The sequence below is a fragment of the Pichia membranifaciens genome, assembly GCF_001661235.1.
Source record: "Pichia membranifaciens NRRL Y-2026 unplaced genomic scaffold PICMEscaffold_6, whole genome shotgun sequence".
Lineage (NCBI taxonomy): Eukaryota > Fungi > Ascomycota > Pichiomycetes > Pichiales > Pichiaceae > Pichia > Pichia membranifaciens.
Genome location: NW_017566987.1, coordinates 49370 through 67620, shown reverse-complemented (window position 1 = coordinate 67620; position 18251 = coordinate 49370). Strand labels below are relative to the sequence as shown.

Here is an 18251-nt window from a genome sequence, read left to right as displayed (position 1 = left end):
CCGTTCAGGAAGAAGCAGTGAAGCCACAGACCCGAGATTGCTATTCTCCCCAGTGATTGTTTCCTCATACTCGGTAAGAAAAACAAGGTTGGGGGCCTGGCACAATGGAGAGTCTTATATACCCGTCTTGTGCACCTGTGACTTCCTTATCTTTGGTCTCCGTATCAACAACTTCAGCCGATAGATGCCAGGTTAACAGCAGGAACTTGTCCCACCTGGATGATATATACAAGAACAGCATTTTCTCTCACTCATTTTCTGCAACACAGAGCCGGCAGAACCAGGATGGCACAGAGACCCGACAGAATTCAAAATCCTCAATAGACTCTGATATCTCAACTGCTTCCACAACATATTCCAAGTCTAGGTCAAACTCAAACTTGGTTACTCTTTCTCCCTCTCTGAAAACTGCCTATCTCATCAAAAGAGGCTCCTTCAAAAAACAACGATCGTTTTGCAATTCGATAGAAGATACAATTTTCGACAGCAGCGGGTTTTCTTACTTTTCTCATAGATCTTCGATAACATCAGTAAGTTCTGTCGAAGGCAATGGCCCACACCCACTCATGGTACCAGAGTCCGTCATCGACGACGACGAAAGTAATAAAGACAGATTCTTTACAAAGACCAGCGAGGAAAGTGACAACATAGACTACGCTTCCTACACTCCACAAAAAGAGATACTGAAGCCTCCTGATGAACAAACTCCATCAAGCCTTAAAAAAACTACAGAGGGGTTGTTACCTTTTTTGAAAAAACTGCATGGTGCTATCCAGAGATCATCAAATTCCTTTTATGAGCTGAAGCTCGCTCAACTAAACTTGAGATCGACTGAGGAGGTTCCCTTGGAGACTTTTGCGCAGAAATTTGAAGCTTTGCCTACGGCACACGAGAATGTTGACCTGAATCCAAATCTGGTTGACTCAGAGAATTTTCTTCCTCTTCAGCTGTGTGGCAAAACTAGGAGAATAAGGGAACATCGTGTCAATCCTTACTATTTGCTACAGTATGCATTGGATACCTCAGTTAGAGAAAAGAAATTGCTCAATTGCATTCCCAATGAAGAATTGGATATCTTCGATAATTTACTCTTGGAGAGATACTCAGAGTTGTCCGAATCCATAACTTTTCCTTTGAATGAACAAATTTTTGACGAGATGTTCTATTTGAAACTCCAGTCTCAACTACAGTTTTTCAACAATTATGAAAATGTTAACGATGAACACATATACCATCTTAAGCTGGCTTCGATAGCGAGATTCAAATTATGCGCAACCATAACCTTACCACCCCGTCTGGATGACGTCCCTAGCATCAGTTCTCTAATTGATGATATCTACCCTACCGCCTCATTGGATACTTGCCACGTACCTTGGTTAAACATAATGGATTTGAAGTCAGGAAAGGCTATCAATCGACTTACTCGATCTGCTGGCCTCTTGAAGGGTTCAAATATTCAGTATGTTTCAAAAAAATGTTCAAGCAAACGTTGGGTTTGCGTGAATAATGATCAAGTAGACAAGCAATTTATGTAAACCACTTAAATAAAATTGACGAGAATACATCTGCTGGTCAGGTGTGTCTTCATGAATCTGAAATCTCTGTAACTTCTCCGCTCGTGTCCGTCAAATCAATGTTCTTTTCCTGAGAAACGTCGGTCGCCTCATCAGCTTGTGTTTCTTCTTCAAGGATGACACTGCTATCCCTACTAGTCTCCTTCTTGCCTGAATTTGCAGTAGCTTCGCTAGTATCCTGTTGCGTGTCAGGCCTAAAGCTCCTGCCTCTTTTATTAAACACCAGCGAGTCATCTGTGGTAGAAGAGACATGAGAATTCTCCAACGGTCGAGTTTCACTTGTTTCAGCAATCATTTTAGGGGTGTAATTGAGAAGTTTCATACGTTTATTTCTCTCTCTTTGCATCCAGTCCAAGTCTTCATCATCATCATTCATTTTCTTACCCTGTTGAACTTCTTCTTCCATCTTAACTCCTTTCATATCATTATCGAGATTGTCAGTTTTCCTTTTCCTTGTACTGGTGAAAAAAGTATCATCCTTACCATCCATTTTTTCCACCAACTCCCGCTTATCTTCGAGTAATGAGTTTACCAAGGGAAGAAAATAATTGGTTATTCGATTTTTCATCAATCTAACACTGTTACCAAGCTTCCCTATTTCCTTTTTGTCGTTTAGCAGATTAATCTGATGCATATATCTCGTCTTTTCCAATTTCCATTTCTCTTCCTTCTTCCTATGCTCAATGCTCTCCTTATAAAAACGCTCCAAATCTTCTACAAAAAACTCGTCAATGTCTATGGTTGAGTTTTCTGTCAATTCCACCTTAAACAACATTTTGAATAAGCCTAAGTGCAGAATCCTTATCGACCAAAAAAGCCTTTCATCAACCTTTACAAGCCCAAACTCGTAGTTTGAACCATCGTACTTTCCATCCATCAACAGGCCGTAAATCCATACGTGCATTTGACCAAGTCCAATTCCCTTGGCTATTCCATCCTCTGTTACTTTTCTTATCAAGTGGCCGTCAATATGACCTTGATATTGCACGAAGTCTTCATTTTTTGGAGCTAAGATATCAACCCATATGATAATATTTCCCCAATTATCAAAACTCTCATTATCGGTTACTTCGTGCTTGGCCAATCCCCCCCTCATGTAGGACAGAACAGGATCGCTTTTATCTTGAACTTCATCTGACAAATTTCTTTTTAAAGTGGGATCTGCATTGGTTATACGGATTCTGGTGTAAAGCTTTCGAGATTCAGTTGTAGTTCCTAAACTTTTATCTTGATATTCAGAATCACTTTCTCCGGAAAAATCTCTAGTGAATACCACTCTTGAATTCATTCCTTCATTAGAATGAGCAGCGCTGTTGACTATTCTTGTAACTTTCAAATAGCTATTTTGTGTATCCTTCTCCAACTACTTGTCTTCAAAGGCGGAGCCCGCCCTCAAATCGACTCCGCAATTGTTCGAGGACCAAAAAATGGTTTTCTTTTGCTCCTACAAATCATCTGCCATTTCGGAGAACTCTCGGCTGTCGGCAGAATTTCCCAATGCGGAAGGTTTGCACATTTGACGTTGTTCTATATTTGTTGCCTACATGCTTTCTAACTATACAAAGTAGTAATACATTATCATTCCAAGCCCCCGACAATAATTCCCATCACATCATTGACACGACCCAAAAGATTATCTATCTCTTCGATGTAGACATTGGTCTCGTTGGACTCTTCTGGTTCTGAAATTCCCATACTTAGGCTCAAACTCATCATTTTGTTCATGCTCAGCTGTGAAAGATCAATAATTTTCAGGAGCTTTTCGCCGGCAAAAACACACTGACTGGCACCATTTGCCTTCACAGGTGATACGTTACCATTGTCATGCATTGTCATCATCCCCAGTCCTGTCACGATATTGTCGACGTTAGAACTACTGGTATTGTTGGAAGCGGTCGTGTTTGCGTTAGTCAGTGTGATATCTGCTTGTTCCGAGTCATCCGATGTTGAAGTGGTTGAGCCATTTCTTTGTTGGTTTTCACTACCATGTTGCACAGAATTATTAGATTGGTGCGTCTGGTATTTAGTTGCCGATTCTGTAGACATCTTTCTTTCGTTAAAGTTAAAGTTATTAGCGGCAGCATTTGAAACAGCGGTTGTATATCCATGCTGATACGTCTTCATGGAAGTTTGCGAGCCCTGTATATGACTAGCCAGACTAGTACTACTCGGAAATCCAAATGGGCCTGGATTGACCGTACCATTATCGTTTACATTTTCTTTTTCAGGAGTAACGATACTGGTATGGGGCTTTTCGGTGACTGGAGTCATCGCCAATGGTATTGAGGACACAGCATTTACATCAAATCCAAACTGATTTTTCTCTGAGCTATCATGATTTGGGAGTATACCCTGGTTCTGTTTTGATGCAAAATTGTTATCCTTGTTGAAGGTACTCGGGAAAGCCGACATTGTTGCAGATACCGGAACTGGCATTTGTATTCTCATCTGAGCTCTAGATCTGATTGAAGAATCAAGCATATCGGAATTTGAAGAAGTTGCTACTGGTGCAGTTTGCGGTCCACCATGAGAGGCAGATGCGTGGGATGTTGTAATATTTGCTAAACCCTGTGTGCCTTGGGTTTATGTGAGTTATTTAGCGGCTGTAGTAAAGGCTGCGAGATACCCACAGGCAAAGGTTTCATATGAAGCGGACTAGATTGTTTTGAGGGGGAAGGTTGGAGATTGGTATTGATATTGTCTAATGCTTTAGCAGGTGATGGAGTTCTATGAGAAATAGAAAGAGCTGGCTTTCTAGCCGGTAGAGGTTGGTCATTTATCAGCGCCTCCACCTTTGTGTTGTGGTTCATAGCAGTGACTGTGGCTGCTCTCGATCTCTGCTTTTCCCTTTGCTGTATTTCGTTTTCGATTACGTCCATATTTGGTATTTCAATTGATATTATTGGTGAAGTGATGGGCTGTCGTAGCTGAACTGGTGCTGGCACGCTATCTTGAGACTGTTTAGGAGGCGGAATTGATATTGAGAGATCTCTTTTTTCGTTATCAATATCTAAGATGTTTCCGTTACTGCTGTTAAAGACCTCAGCAATGTTGGTATCATCAGTGACATCAGAAAAAAGCTGCAAGAGAGATTTAGGAGCCTCTTTTTTGATCGGTGTATCCATGTGCGAGTTCATCATCGTGTCTTTCTGAGTTCCGTTTGCCGTCAACGTTACCTTGCTGTTTTCGCCCATTATATTGTTCACCATAGTGTTTCCCATTGTGAATGTCCTGTTGTAGGGAGAAGTTGTGAAGTCCCTAAAGTTAGTGTTAGTCTCAAAAAATGACTCGTCAAATTTGTCATTTTCATCCGTTGCTAGGTTGATATCATTCTCAACAATATACTCCGCAGACTTCAAAGAGTCAAAGTCCCATTTAATATCATAGTTTTCTCCATCTTCAAGGCTCAAAGAGGTTTCAGCCAGAGAGCTTGCCGAAGAGCCAGCATGATGGGGCTTGAAGTGATTTAAGTCGCTCTGCTTAGTATTTAACGTGGCACATGGCTCATCTTCGATTTGCAGTGTGTCTCTCTTCGATTTGGTGTCTCTCCAGATCAAATATTTTCCAATAACTTCCTTTAGGAGTACCGTTGGCAAAGCTTTTGTGTTCTTAATGAACTTTGATCTCAGTAACTCCTCAGCATTAGGCCTCAAATCTTGCTTTTCTTCCAAACAAATGGCTATGATCTCCTTGAGAAGTGGCCCATATTGTCTGCCCTCCAATCTTGGAGGCTCGTGCTGCGTAATAAATTGCATAGCTCTCAAGGCATCCTTGTCACTGTAAGGCGGGTTCCCTGTGGCCATCTCATATATAGTGACACCCGTGGACCAAATATCTGCTTTGGAGTTGTAGGTTGCACCTTCTGTGATCACTTCTGGTGCCATCCAGTAGGGTGTACCGGCCATTGTTGTTCTCTTCAAGGCGGTGGACGTCAATTGTGCAGCAACGCCAAAATCACACAACTTGACTTTCCCGTCCTTGCTAATCAAGATGTTCGCCGCTTTGATATCTCGGTGGATGACGCCATTTTCGTGGATAAACTGCAACGCTATCAAGAGCTCCCTCGTTACCACAGCAATGTACTTTTCCTGCAATGGACCGGGCTTCAACAATGTCCTCACTGAGCCACCAGCGCAGTAGTCCATTATAATCCACAATTTGTGCCCATTTAGGTAGGAGCCATAGTAGTGCGTGATGTTTGGGACATACTTCAAGTTTGACAAAAATTGTATCTCCTGCTGTATGTCTTTCACCTCCTCATGATCTGTGTCCAGGTTCAAGATTTTCACGGCAATCAGTTGCTTTGTGTCGATGTCAAGACCTTTATGAACCGTGCCGAACTTCCCCCGTCCGATTATTTCCAAAAGTTTGTACTTCTGCGAAATCGGTCTCTTGTCTGCCACCATCTCAAATGCTTAGTCTGTGCAGGTGCCTCCAAAGATCCATCTAGAGGGCTCTATTTCTGCCTCAAAAGTAGTAGGTAGACCATGAAACATGATAAATACCAGGCAGATCTTCAACACGCCTGCCCAACAAGAGCCGAGCTTTTGTCCGACGCGTCGATTGCGTCGATTGCGTCGATTATAGAACTTAGCGAGCAAGGGCTCTTTACTCTACAGCCGGGTAACGGCAGCCCTCCTTGTCGTCAGGATGGAAAAAAGAGGAGGAGGAAGGAGGTCGGAAGATGAGGCGAGACTTCTGGCCAGTTGAAGACAGCGTTGCAGCGGCACATGCAGCACGACTGAGAGCTGGATTTGCCGTGTAACCTCAAGAAGAAAGGGAAACAACATGCTGAAAAGTATACATGGGCCATCTGCCTTTGGTAGACTGCTAAAAGACACCAAGATCGCCCAATTACAGGCCTCGATCGGTAGTCGTGAGCTGAACGCCAACAATGGATTTCCGACTCACCAGGTTGTCGAATCACCAGCCTCATCATTCTCCAGAAGAGACTTCGGTTTGAAGATGAGAATCCCAAAGAAAATCAAAACACGGAGAATCATTGTGAACGACCTAGACAACAAATACGGATTGCCAAACTTCGAAACTCTCAACGGTGATTATTTCAAAAAGCTGAGATTCCAAGAACTGGGTATACCTGTGAATGCCACATATACCCAATTTATCAACTCCTCGAACTCCTCTCAGAACAAAACTACCACAACCCAGAACCCGCTTTTCGCAAGCTCTAAGGAGTATTCATCCCCACAAAACATTGCGGGCTTGTTGCACATCAAGAACCAACCGCTAAATTCAAAGCAGTTCGCTGAAGACATCAAACCGCAATTGAAGGCCTTGAGAAAACCTTTCTACAAGTGGCTCGTGAAAAACCACCCTGAAAGCATCTCAAAGAAGTCTCTCTATGATGAGTTCAAAAGATACATCGAGTTAGAGAAGCCACAGCTTTTCGGTAACTACAAGAACTACATCCCTTCCACATATGCCGAAAAACTTTCAGGTACTGGAGGTTTGAGTTACAATTTGAAAGGAAGACTTTTCCAAACTCCAAACGGGCCAAAAACTTCCAGAGTGGTTCCAGGAAGAATTGTTTCTAAGTACTCCAACTACACAAAATGTACAGTTGGTGGTTTCGTCGGAAACGTCGGAAACGTTGCCGCTAATAACAGTTATGTTGAAACATTGGCATTACAGAACAGGTCCATTGAAGATGACAAATTTGCTAGAGAGTTCAAAATACCTGCAACTGTTGTTAACGCAACTATGGTGTTGGACAACAAGAGTTTGGACTTGACGGTTAATCCTATCAAAAGAGCAAGTAATTTTGGAAAGAGAACGATAACCAAAAGAAACCCTGCTGAACAAAGTCTTGCTTTCTCGAGCTTGATGAACTTGCTCAACGATAAAGAGAAGACTAGCGATAAATAAATTCCCCACCATTTCGTGTAAATATAGACTTCATTTATAGATAATGAACGTGAAAGCCCTACTTGACCAGAATGTTTTTATACCTATATACATTTAAACGCGTTAACCACGGCTTTGAACAAGAACCCAGATATTATTAAATACATGATTTAAGTATAGTTTCGGACAAACATGTCACACCAAAATTTTCGAAATAAGCAACGCAGTGGCAACTGAAACATTCAGGGAGTCGACACATTCGTTCATTTCTCTACCATTAGTCACAGCAACCAAATACTCAGATTTGTTAATTAAGTTGGTGCGAATACCGGTACCCTCTGATCCAACAACTAGAATTACTGGCGACTTTTGTAAAATGTCAGAAATGAAATCTGTATCAACTTGTTTACTCTTATTTCTTGAATCATTTGGTGCAACAGTGGAAATAAACACCCAACCATTCTTTTTGCTTTCATCAAAAAAAGTAAGGGGCTTTCCGACTTTGAACAACTTGCTGAACTCTATTGCACCAGAACTTGACTTAGCAACCACTGGTGATAACGGAGCACAGTTCCTTTCACTAAAAACCACAAAATCTACTCCCAAGAAATATGCTGATCTCAAAATTGCACCAACATTATGAGGATCTGAGATTTCATCCAAATACAAACCAAGTGGGAACCTCTTACCATATGAGTTGACAGCAATCTCTTCAGTGCTTGAATCCCCAACTATGTCATTCAGGACCCTGACACTGAAATTATCTTCTGTTACCTCAGATCCCATTGACTTTATGGTTTCTATTTCCATAGGCCTTGTTTCGAGTACTATACCATTGTGCACTGCATTGTCTGTTAGAATATTAAGTTCCTGTTTAGTGGAATCTTTAACGTTGATATTGAGTTCCTTAGCTAATTCCATAATTTCGCTGAACTTGTCAGTATCTTTTGGACTGTGGAGGTACAATTTACCGAATCTTTTTCTTTTATTAGATTTTAGTGCTGCGAGGACAGCATTTGTACCAAATAAATGATCAATAAGCGCATTCGATCTTCTTTGTTTTAACACGTCTTTATAATAACGAGTTTCTTCATCTTGGCGAACGTATTCCATGCGCTCCCTTCTTTTCTTTCTTTCGATACCCTCGTATCTCTGCTCCATCTGTTCACGATGAGGTTTCTCCAGGATATGGTGGTGGGCGTGCTTTCTTTTGAACCATTTCTCCTTATCTTGACCATCTCTTTCCCATGCTTTTTTTGGCACATAAGCTGGCATGTTTCTGTCGAAATTCACACGTTTATTTGGCATCTCAACTCTATTGCTCTTGAATGGTGCCTTAATCTGTGTGGACTGCTGTCTCACCTGAGAGAGCACAGATCTTTCTAAAAGTATGACTGGTCGGTTTAACATTGCTAAATGAACAGTAATCAAAATGTTTTTTTCAACTTCCACCCCTTGTCCTTTTGTTTTGATAGGGACAAGTATCAAGTTCATGTAAAATGATTATATTAGAATTCAAAACTTTTCATCTCTTTTATGAGAAAAAAATTGTGAATTATTCTAAAAAAAGCGAGAAAAATAAGAGTGAGACAATCTTTTTGACGCATTAGAGCATTAAATGTGAAAATGCCTATTTATTAGGGCATCTCGGATACCTTTGAGATGAGCCGAACACTAAACAATCAAGTCCTACACATTTTCTAAAATTTAAGAGCATGAGCAGTACATAGAAACAAACAGGGCTTTTACATATCCTGAGAACTAAAATTCTTTCCAAAGTTACCCTCACCAAGTAATTGAACTTGAAGGTGGCGGTGGTGGAGGTGGTGGTGGGGGTGGAGAGAACGAAAGGGATTCATGGGCTGAAAGAACTTCATCATGAGGATGGCAATTTCCATGATGTTGCTCCAAATGGTGGTTGTGTGTGTGACTATGGCTACATCCACCGTCATGCTCGTGCTGATGGTTCGGATTTTGGCAATCGGGACGGGCTCTATTCTGTTGAAGTTTTCTCTCTTTTCTTTGCTCCAATAAATACCGCTGGTACGTTTCCATTTTCTCGTGGTGATTGGCCTTTTTTTGTAACCACTCGGTCAAAAAAACTGGTATTTCTCCGTAAACAATTTTGTATTCGCATAACTCACATAACCAGGCATCACTGTGAGAATTGCCAATGTATGTGTTTCCAATTCCATTTGTAGCGAGAGAGTTGTTCGAATTCTTCTTTTTCTTGTTTTTCTTTTTCTTTGATTTTTTTGTAACCTCCTCATTCAATTGGAGATCTTGAATCCGTAGCTTTTCCATGCACTCCCTTCGCAACTTTTGTTTCTGCTCAGGTGTGGGATCAGTGTAATATTCCAATTTCGGGGTTTCTCGTCTACTCCTGTTGATCTTCGACTGTTTAGCGTGCCTGACTTGACCTTTCAAATTAGTACTTTCCCTTTCTTCATCTTTGTGTTGTGCATTGTGTGGTCTGGAGTGTTGAGTTTCAAATTGCTGGTTCTGCAATTGCTCCGATGAATTTTGTACAGAATGCTGATTGGCTTTTGAGGCGTAAGATCCGAACTCTGCAGAATTTGATAAGCCTTCAAGTTGTTGCATATAGCGTTCTTTATACTGCTCCAATTGGGACGTGAACGTGTCAATAGATAATCCTTTTTTATCTAATTCTTCATCTGAAGCAAAATTTGATTCCTCAGCTTTAGGCAATAAATGATGATTATTTTCAAAAGATTTGGCTATTGCGCTAGCAATATCTTCCTCTAAATTGTAGTCTAATTTCAATGTTTCCAGCGCTTTGACAATTTGGGCATTGATTTTAGTCTTTAGAGCATCTTCACTTCCGGTGTGGATCAAATTCCCATTCTTATCGTACTCCAAAGTCAACTTACACGACTCGTCCTGACTGCTAGAACCATATTTTTCATTATTTTCGAAATTCTTGCTTCTATCACTCGGATCCTCGATCTGTTGAACACCATCAAAAAAGTTATCAAATTTCTTGTGGTGATTTATTATTTTTATCATTTGTTCTGTGTATTTGTCGGCTGCCTCTTTCGTTTTAGCTTCGTACTGGAGAGAATTTGGATTTTGCCCATTGCTCGGCGAATCAGAAGTAGTTTCTATAGACACGGATATATCATTGTTGACTTTCAACTTCTTCACACTGCTGCTGTTCACGCTTTTCAATAACTGGTTCATATCTGCATCTATTGGTGAATTCTGAAACAGCGGCGGCAAAGCTTGTTCATTTTTGACCTTCCCACTTTTTATTGCATCTAGGGTGGCTTTCAGTGTATGATCATAGATGGACAATTTTTTTTGTATTTCCAGTTTTTCTTCTTTCGAAAACCTGGTTAAAAAGTTCATGTTTGAGTCTGCAATTGAGCTAATACTGTTTTTTGCGCTTGAAAAATCGCCCTTTATATCCGAGTCAAAATTTACATCTTCATCACCTAAAATGGCAGTGTCCTTTTGCATCAGTAGCCCTGCTGCCATGTTGGCCATAAAATCCTTTGATGAAAGAATGTATTCTAGCTTATCTGCCTGAGACATGGATTGCAGATTCTCAATTTCTGTTGAATTGATGAACTCTTCGAGTTTTTGCACATGTTCCATCGCGGACAGCTCGTTGTCCTTTTGCTTCTGCATCATGTCCTCAGAGATGGAGCTACTGTATTAAATGTTTGTCTCCGCCGTTCTAGCATTCACTACTCATATAGCACACTTTCAAGAGTCTGGGTTTCTTCCATAATGAAACGTTGAAGCAAGCAGAGGAAGGAAAAAACGGAAGCTGGGAAAAAATTGGAATGTAATTACGTCAGCTGGCTCATCAGCTGGCTGAACTCCTTCCGGTTGTTGCTGAGCTTTCTTTTGATCTCTGCAACACACAATTTGTGTAATTTTCCACAACACAAAATAAGAAGTTCACGTCCCTGATGATCGCATAGCTGGAAGAACTCAAGCCCGACAACTGACTCTTCAATCAGCTTCTCATCGTGACTATTTCTTTGCGATCGTCTTCCCCTCGGCTGTTTTACGGTAGTGCCAGAAGTGTCTGCAGCCTTCACTTTTGAGACTGTGTCATTGATAATGCCTATCACGAGGGTTGAAAGGTCATCTGCTTTAATATTAGCAAATTCCATTATGCTGGTGCCATGTAGTCGTGTTATGATGGGGTGATTGATGAAGCGGTCGAGGATGTCCTCCCAAGTATTGCCTTCTTTTGCATCATAAACTAGCTGGCAGAGCAACAATTTGGTGTCTGTCGGATATTTATCCAGGTTTAAAGTTTGCTCGGCTGGCATTGCGGCTCTGGAGATGGCTGTGAAAAGGTAATGAAAAAGAAGGAAAATGAAGTGTCGAATGTGCTAATCAGTGGAATACATTCAGAATGTCTGTTATGTGCAGATGCTGGAAAAAAAAAGAAAATAGGAAAATTTCACGCGAAGGAATCAAATGTTTATATCGCAATTATCCATTATCAGTAACACCTTTGCACGGCCACATGAAGTCTTGTCTGTAATCAGGATCGCACAAAGCGAAAACACCCTGATTTATCCTTGTGATCAAGCTGGTGTGATGTCAGATCACTTTCACCAGGAAAATCCACGTTCTGAAATTCTGCACGAGAGATCCAAAATACCAATTCGGTCCGAATCTTCTTTCGGTAGTCCAGAAAAATGCGATCGGGTTGGAAGAGAAAGCGTCCACGGAGCCAGCACGTCTCGAAAAAGGAATTCGATGATGGCATACCCGCTGCAATCTTCAAGACTACCCATACCCATTAGCTCTTGCAACGACCTGAACTTCTTCTTGAATGATCCACGTGCTTCCACGAGTAAGATATCTAGAAATATATACAGTTCAAAGAGATTGTCTTTGGTTCATACTCAGTCGGACAAACCCAGATCGGATCATAGGCTCAGTATGAATGCAGAGAATTTGATGCCGGCAAAAGAAAACATGGTGCATCACTCAAATTTGCCCAAAATGTCCAGTTTATCGCTTGATTCAAAATTACACAAATCACCTAGCCTAAAATATAGCTCAGACACACCACTTAAAGCGAGAGCAAATAACACTGTATTGTCAAATCAGAATATACAAACTCCTAGAAAATCCCAACTAAAGTTCAGTTACATTACCCGGTCAAATCAAAAAGCTTTTGGCTCCGAATCATTGCCAAGCTCCCAAATATTGAACAGTAACGCTAGTCGTAACTCGTCTGTTACAAATATATCCCAAAATTTTAGCAAGGAACGTCGACTTTCTGCTGCATCCTCAAGAGCAAGCATCAGCCTAGGATGCAAAGGTAAAATCAAAAATGTTCGGGAACTTATTTCCATTATTCGAGAAAGTCCCACCTCGAGGTCAAAATTTGAGCTGTGTCAGCATACCTCTTCTTCGGTTCCCGATGAAGAAGATAGAAAAAAGTTTTATCCTTTCGAAGACTTGAGCTCTAAAAGGCCTGACTTATTCCAGAAATTAACTATGTACGAGCGAATTATGCAGTACCCACAAATATATTTTACAGGCCTCCCAAAACACCTGAAAGTCAAGTCAGATTTGAAAAATCCAAAATGTAACTATGGGTTTGATGACAAACGAGGGAACTATATAATATCAATAGGGGACCACATTAGATACAAATATGAAATCAATTCGACTTTAGGAAATGGAGCTTTTGGTTCTGTAGTATCAGTATCGGATCATTCAAGCAAATCTAAAATAGTTCTTGCTTGTAAAATAATCAAAAACGATCCTCGATGGTCTTTGCAAGCAGTAGAAGAAATAAAAATATTGAAGAAGTTGAACCATCCTAATATTGTCAAGTATGTTGAACACTTTACTTTTAGAACCCATATGTGCATTGTGACAGAAATTTTGGCTATAACCCTGTATGAGTCAATTCAGCTGACTAACTACAAAGGATTTTCCTTAAATCTAGTTAAGAAATTTACGAGGGAGATTTTGCAAGGTGTCGCATACCTCCACTCGAACAATATAATTCACTGCGACTTGAAACCTGAGAATATAATGATCTCAGGTGATGGTACTATCAAGATTATTGATTTTGGCTCTTCATGTCATACTGATAGCCTGAAGTATAGCTATTTACAATCCAGATTCTATAGGGCTCCTGAGGTTTTGCTGGGAGGCAGGTATGACACTAAGATGGATATATGGTCCATTGCATTAATTTCTCTTGAAATATTTGCTGGAGTGCCCTTGTTCCAACCGCAAAATGAGTGGGAGCTTTTCAGTTTATGTGTGAAGTTTTTGAATATCCCCTCAAGAAAATATATTTTGAAACTACGAGCGGAGATTGAGACGTTGGGTTTTGTTGGTGCAGAAAAACGCAGCCAACAGGAAGCTTGCAGTAATACGATACTCTGGAAAGCATTCAATTCCAACGGCATTATGAATATTGAGTATATCAACCACAAGATACAGCATGTCAAAACGGGGCATACTAAGCAACTGAATCCGGGACATGGGAGCATCAAAAACTTTCTTCGAAAGCACGCTTATTACGGGGATACCACCGCCACTTTTACGATTGCAGAAAAAGAAGCCGAAATTAGCCGATTCTTGGTTTATATAGAGATGTGCATGCTTTGGAACAAATGGGGAAGGGCTACCGCTGAAGAGTGTCTACAACTTGAATTTTTCACTTGTTCCGAAGAGGCTAACTGACCTATGGCCGAGGATGATTTTTGTATCGTTTATACCGATAAGGTCAAAGTAGCGCCGGACCGCTACCGGAAATGGTAATTCGAGCAAATTCTCATTTTGCGAACATTGTGCTCAAGTATTTGCTCGTTGCAAACTTCCATCCAAACAGTATAATTTCAAATGTACCAAATGGTTTTAGCCAACACTGTGTGTCGCAGTCATTTATAAAGAGGAATATAATTTCTCTGAATTTTAAAAAACACGATTCAAAGTAAAAAACTAAGTAAAAACGTAAAAGAAAAACCTTCCGCTCCAAAGCTCTTTATTGTTACTCAACAAAAGAAAAAACAAAACAATAGCTCTCATCTTTTATAGTGAAAATGAATATCAGATCCACAATCTTACTTTCACTGTTGACTTCTAGTGCAGAAGCACACTTCCGTGTTCCTTTTCCTGGAGAAAGAAATGCAACCAATTGGGATACTCAAACCATATCTCCATGTGGCGGCGACAATGCTGTAGTTTTTCCAAGGTATGAATGGAACCCAAAAGGTTCTCCGGTCGAGATAAATTACCATCACATGTACGGTGTCGGTGCTATCTACTTTTGTGGCTCAGGAAACTGTACCACAGGTGCTGACTTTAACGAGCTAATATACGAACCCGTGGACCAAACAAAGGGTAACTTTTGTATTCCAGCAGTCCAATTACCAGAGAAGTACAACAAGATAAACAGTACTGGTGTTATTCAGATAATTTATGGTGCACCTGGCAAAGAGGATGGTGAGTACGACTTCATGTACAACTGTATTGATGTCGTGGTCTCCAATGATGGCCCAACTTTTGACGGGCAATGCTCTAATTCTACGGAATTTGCTGAAGCTGATACTGTTGAGATAAGATGCCGAAGCCAATCATGATCGAGGGATAAGAGATAAGAATCTTATCATGATAAGGTATCTTAGGGTTGAGATAAGATGCCGAGGCCAATAAGGATTGAGTGATAAGAGATAAGAGTCTTATCATGATAAGGCATCTTAAGTAATCTAAAACTGGAAAGTTAGCCGCCATGATAAATGAATAATGGCAAGTTTAACCGAAGGTGTAAGTGTATAAATACAAGAGGTTTGTCCCTTGTATTTATGTTTGAGAATATTAGTTTGTAGGCTAGTTATATTAGTTATATATTAATAAGCAACAAACATAAGAAAAAGTGAACATTTACAATGGATATTCATAATAGAATAGCTAGATTACAACAGATACACAAGTTGCTGCATTGGAAGCTAAAAATGGTAACGAGCAAATCGATAAGATTTCTTCTTTTTCATACTTAGCAAAGGCAATTGACTCTACTGCATCAGGTGCTTCTGGAAATTTTTCTGCTGCTACAACAACCTCCATGAATATGGGTATGGGGGGTATGTCAGACATGGGTGGTATGACTGGAATGGGTGATATGTCTGGTATGGACATGGGTACTACCACTACAGACAAAACTTCTACTTCAGCCTCTACGGATGCTACTGCCGTATCGACTAAAAGCTTTAAGCTTACTACTTCAGCACCAGCATCAGCAACAACTTCTGCATCGAAAATGCTGACATCAGCTCCAGGTTCTTCTTCTACCAAGGTTTCTACCGCTGGTGGTAACACACTCTCCAGCGCCCCTGGCTTTATGATTTTGGCAATGCTTTTCTTAATCTGATCTTTCTCGCTACTTTTACGGTAATTATTTTCCCCACGTGTACGCGAAGACAGACTGAAAACGTTTTTTTACGTCTGATTGCCGAGCCACATGCCACTAGCTTATCCTTTTTGGGGGAAATGAGGTCTGCATCCAATCAAAGGGGAAGAATAGGTAAGCTTTGTGCTCACCATTATATAATAAAACATTTGCATATTCTGATTCAAAACTTTTCACCTCAGAATGATTTTGGATTGGTTCTGCACTGTTCAGTTAATCTTTACAATCCATCTATTTTTCTTCTTGTATTAAAAACCTGTTTATACAATATTTTTAGACTCGCTCCAAACGAATTGTCTAGCGGTACATAATAGTCTCCTCACTGGCAGCTCAAAATAATAAGCCGAGCAATAATGGATCCTGAATATGTAAAGCTCAATGATCTCAATCCTTTTGAGGATACAAATGAAATCAGGTCCAGAGATTATGAAGATGATGTGGAGTCGTCAAGCCCGAAAGCAAATCAGTGGTCTTTGAGGAAAAAACTGAAACTTTTTGGGTCAATAATAGGCGGTTGTCTACTGTTTTTGCTGTTTCTACTGTTTTTGAAGAACAAGGATACAGACTTGAGAGAAGCGAGTACGGCAGCAAACCAAGAAAAACCGAATTATCGACTTTCGCCGGCTGGCTCAAAAAGTTCAGGTTTTGATGAAGAAGGTATTGTTAATTTAGCTCAGAAGGGAAGTGAAAAGGAAGATAAAACAAGCTGGAGATTGGATACAGCAAACAATTATACCTCTGATTTGAACTATTGGAGAAATGACTATAATAAACAAAAAGAAAGGCATTACTTTTTTAACATTACCAATATCTTGAAAGTGGATGCCAATGGTGCAATTAGAAACTTGACGGTAATAAATGGCCAATATCCAGGTCCTTTGTTAGAGGCAAACTCTGGTGATACAATTTTCTTGCACGTTTTCAACCAGATGGAAGATGAACCAGTCAGCTTCCACTTGCATGGCTTGTTCTATCCTAACAATACATTTGATGATGGAGCATCATCAATCAACGTGTGTCCTATTCCACCTTCAGGAAACTACACGTATAGAATTCCAGTTGGCGAAAATGAATACGGAACATACTGGTATCATTCACATTGGAGCACTCAGTATGCAGATGGTGTTTATGGACCTGTTATCCTTCATTCTCCAAAAGAAGATGCCAATCTTACTTCTTATGATGCTGACCGCATATACGTTGTCAATGACTATTATTATGAGAATGCTGATACATTATTGGATGATTACTTAGTACCGGATAATGAGAACAGTGAACCAAATCCTGATGCGGGCTTGATTTCGGGAACGTATTCTCAAGCTTCAAACTATCTAACACTAGCAGACAATGGAACCGCATACAAGACTGCTACTTATTATGACCCAAAATTGACTTACAGAATCAGAGTTGCAAATGTTGGTTTTTTCTTACCTTTTGAATTCTCGATCGATGAGCATACCTTGTCCCTTGTTGAAGTTGAAGGTACATTGATTGAACCTTTTGAAACCTCATATGTAGATGTCTCTGTGGGTGAAAGATATTCTTTTTTTGTCAAAAGAACTGTGGAACGTGACGCTTATTGGATTCATGCAAGATTCAATACCTTCTGTCAAGCTTCGAATAATCCAGATTTCTCAAGCGACGTAATGGCAATTGTATCCTATAATGATACCTATTCCGTCCCAGAGAGCAAAGAAACTTGGAGTTATAATGGTGGAACCCCGAAATGCTTGGACTTTCCTCAATCAGAATTACGAACATTAAATGCACAAGTTCCAATGAATAAGAACGGTTCAAACAGACCTGATTTGTATGTGGAGTTAGATGTTACATTCTTCAATGGGGCATACCAGATGACATATGGCTATTTCAACGAATATACTTGGAAGCCGATGTCAAATTCTTCTACGATGCACGAGCTTTTATTTAATGAAAACTTTCAAAACGATGCGCACAAGTCTAACCAACAAACATTTACAAATAACCAGTATGTCTTGAACTTTGATACGCGTGGTATGATAGTAGACTTGTTGATTAACAATTTTGATGACGGTTCACATCCCTTCCACTTACATGGATATAAGTTTTGGGTTCTAGCAAGCTCAGAATCTGGCTCATTCTATCCAAGTTTTTACGAGGATCATCCAGAACGTTTGGACTTGACCAATCCAATACTTAGAGATACAGTTAGCGTGGCGCCTTTTGGGTTTGCCGTCCTTAGAGTGGTTATTGACAATCCAGGAATATTTCCATTCCATTGCCACATTGGATGGCATATTGAAGCTGGCTTGTTGTTGACAGTCAACGCTTTGCAGAGTGAATGGTCACATCAAAATTACTCGAAGGAATGGGCCAATATGTGCGGCTATGATTTTGCTGATCCTTAT

At 40.3% G+C, this 18251-nt stretch overlaps 10 protein-coding genes across 10 annotated transcripts; 5 read left to right on the top strand and 5 right to left on the bottom strand.

The window, feature by feature from the left end:
• Positions 1 to 104: 104 nt before the first annotated feature.
• Positions 105 to 1535, top strand: PICMEDRAFT_74295 (hypothetical protein; the record flags this gene model as incomplete). Its single annotated transcript, XM_019164730.1, has 1 exon — positions 105 to 1535. The coding sequence occupies one exon, from the start codon at positions 105 to 107 to the stop codon at positions 1533 to 1535; it is 1431 nt and encodes a 476-aa protein (XP_019015676.1).
• Positions 1536 to 1584: 49 nt separating this feature from the next.
• On the bottom strand, positions 1585 to 2862 carry PICMEDRAFT_13242 (hypothetical protein; the record flags this gene model as incomplete). Its single annotated transcript, XM_019160033.1, has 1 exon — positions 1585 to 2862. The coding sequence occupies one exon, from the start codon at positions 2860 to 2862 to the stop codon at positions 1585 to 1587; it is 1278 nt and encodes a 425-aa protein (XP_019015675.1).
• Positions 2863 to 3074: 212 nt separating this feature from the next.
• On the bottom strand, positions 3075 to 6010 carry PICMEDRAFT_17986 (hypothetical protein). The gene is made up of 2 exons (XM_019161837.1): positions 4205 to 6010; positions 3075 to 4142 (listed from the first exon to the last, which is right to left on the bottom strand). The coding sequence occupies exons 1-2, from the start codon at positions 5978 to 5980 to the stop codon at positions 3153 to 3155; spliced, it is 2766 nt and encodes a 921-aa protein (XP_019015674.1). The 5' UTR covers positions 5981 to 6010; the 3' UTR covers positions 3075 to 3152.
• Positions 6011 to 6362: 352 nt separating this feature from the next.
• Positions 6363 to 7460, top strand: PICMEDRAFT_74291 (hypothetical protein; the record flags this gene model as incomplete). The annotated part of the gene is made up of 1 exon (XM_019164729.1): positions 6363 to 7460. The coding sequence occupies one exon, from the start codon at positions 6363 to 6365 to the stop codon at positions 7458 to 7460; it is 1098 nt and encodes a 365-aa protein (XP_019015673.1).
• Positions 7461 to 7634: 174 nt separating this feature from the next.
• On the bottom strand, positions 7635 to 8714 carry PICMEDRAFT_36638 (hypothetical protein; the record flags this gene model as incomplete). Its single annotated transcript, XM_019163022.1, has 1 exon — positions 7635 to 8714. One exon carries the CDS (start codon positions 8712 to 8714, stop codon positions 7635 to 7637), a length of 1080 nt encoding a protein of 359 aa, XP_019015672.1.
• A 267-nt stretch (positions 8715 to 8981) lies between these two features.
• PICMEDRAFT_173471 (hypothetical protein) lies at positions 8982 to 11495 on the bottom strand. Its single transcript, XM_019161555.1, has one exon. The coding sequence runs from the start codon at positions 11091 to 11093 to the stop codon at positions 9225 to 9227; it is 1869 nt and encodes a 622-aa protein (XP_019015671.1). The 5' UTR covers positions 11094 to 11495; the 3' UTR covers positions 8982 to 9224.
• On the bottom strand, positions 11255 to 11746 carry PICMEDRAFT_74289 (hypothetical protein; the record flags this gene model as incomplete). Its single annotated transcript, XM_019164728.1, has 1 exon — positions 11255 to 11746. One exon carries the CDS (start codon positions 11744 to 11746, stop codon positions 11255 to 11257), a length of 492 nt encoding a protein of 163 aa, XP_019015670.1.
• A 1279-nt stretch (positions 11747 to 13025) lies between these two features.
• PICMEDRAFT_22224 (hypothetical protein) lies at positions 13026 to 13748 on the top strand (the record flags this gene model as incomplete). Its single annotated transcript, XM_019162243.1, has 1 exon — positions 13026 to 13748. A coding segment is annotated over one exon (723 nt), but the record flags the coding sequence as incomplete, so codon positions are not given.
• Positions 13749 to 14390: 642 nt separating this feature from the next.
• Positions 14391 to 15092, top strand: PICMEDRAFT_17982 (hypothetical protein). The gene has a single exon (XM_019161836.1). The coding sequence runs from the start codon at positions 14498 to 14500 to the stop codon at positions 15035 to 15037; it is 540 nt and encodes a 179-aa protein (XP_019015668.1). The 5' UTR covers positions 14391 to 14497; the 3' UTR covers positions 15038 to 15092.
• A 1548-nt stretch (positions 15093 to 16640) lies between these two features.
• Positions 16641 to 18227, top strand: PICMEDRAFT_27264 (hypothetical protein; the record flags this gene model as incomplete). The annotated part of the gene is made up of 1 exon (XM_019162491.1): positions 16641 to 18227. A coding segment is annotated over one exon (1587 nt), but the record flags the coding sequence as incomplete, so codon positions are not given.
• Between the last annotated feature and the right edge of the window lie 24 nt (positions 18228 to 18251).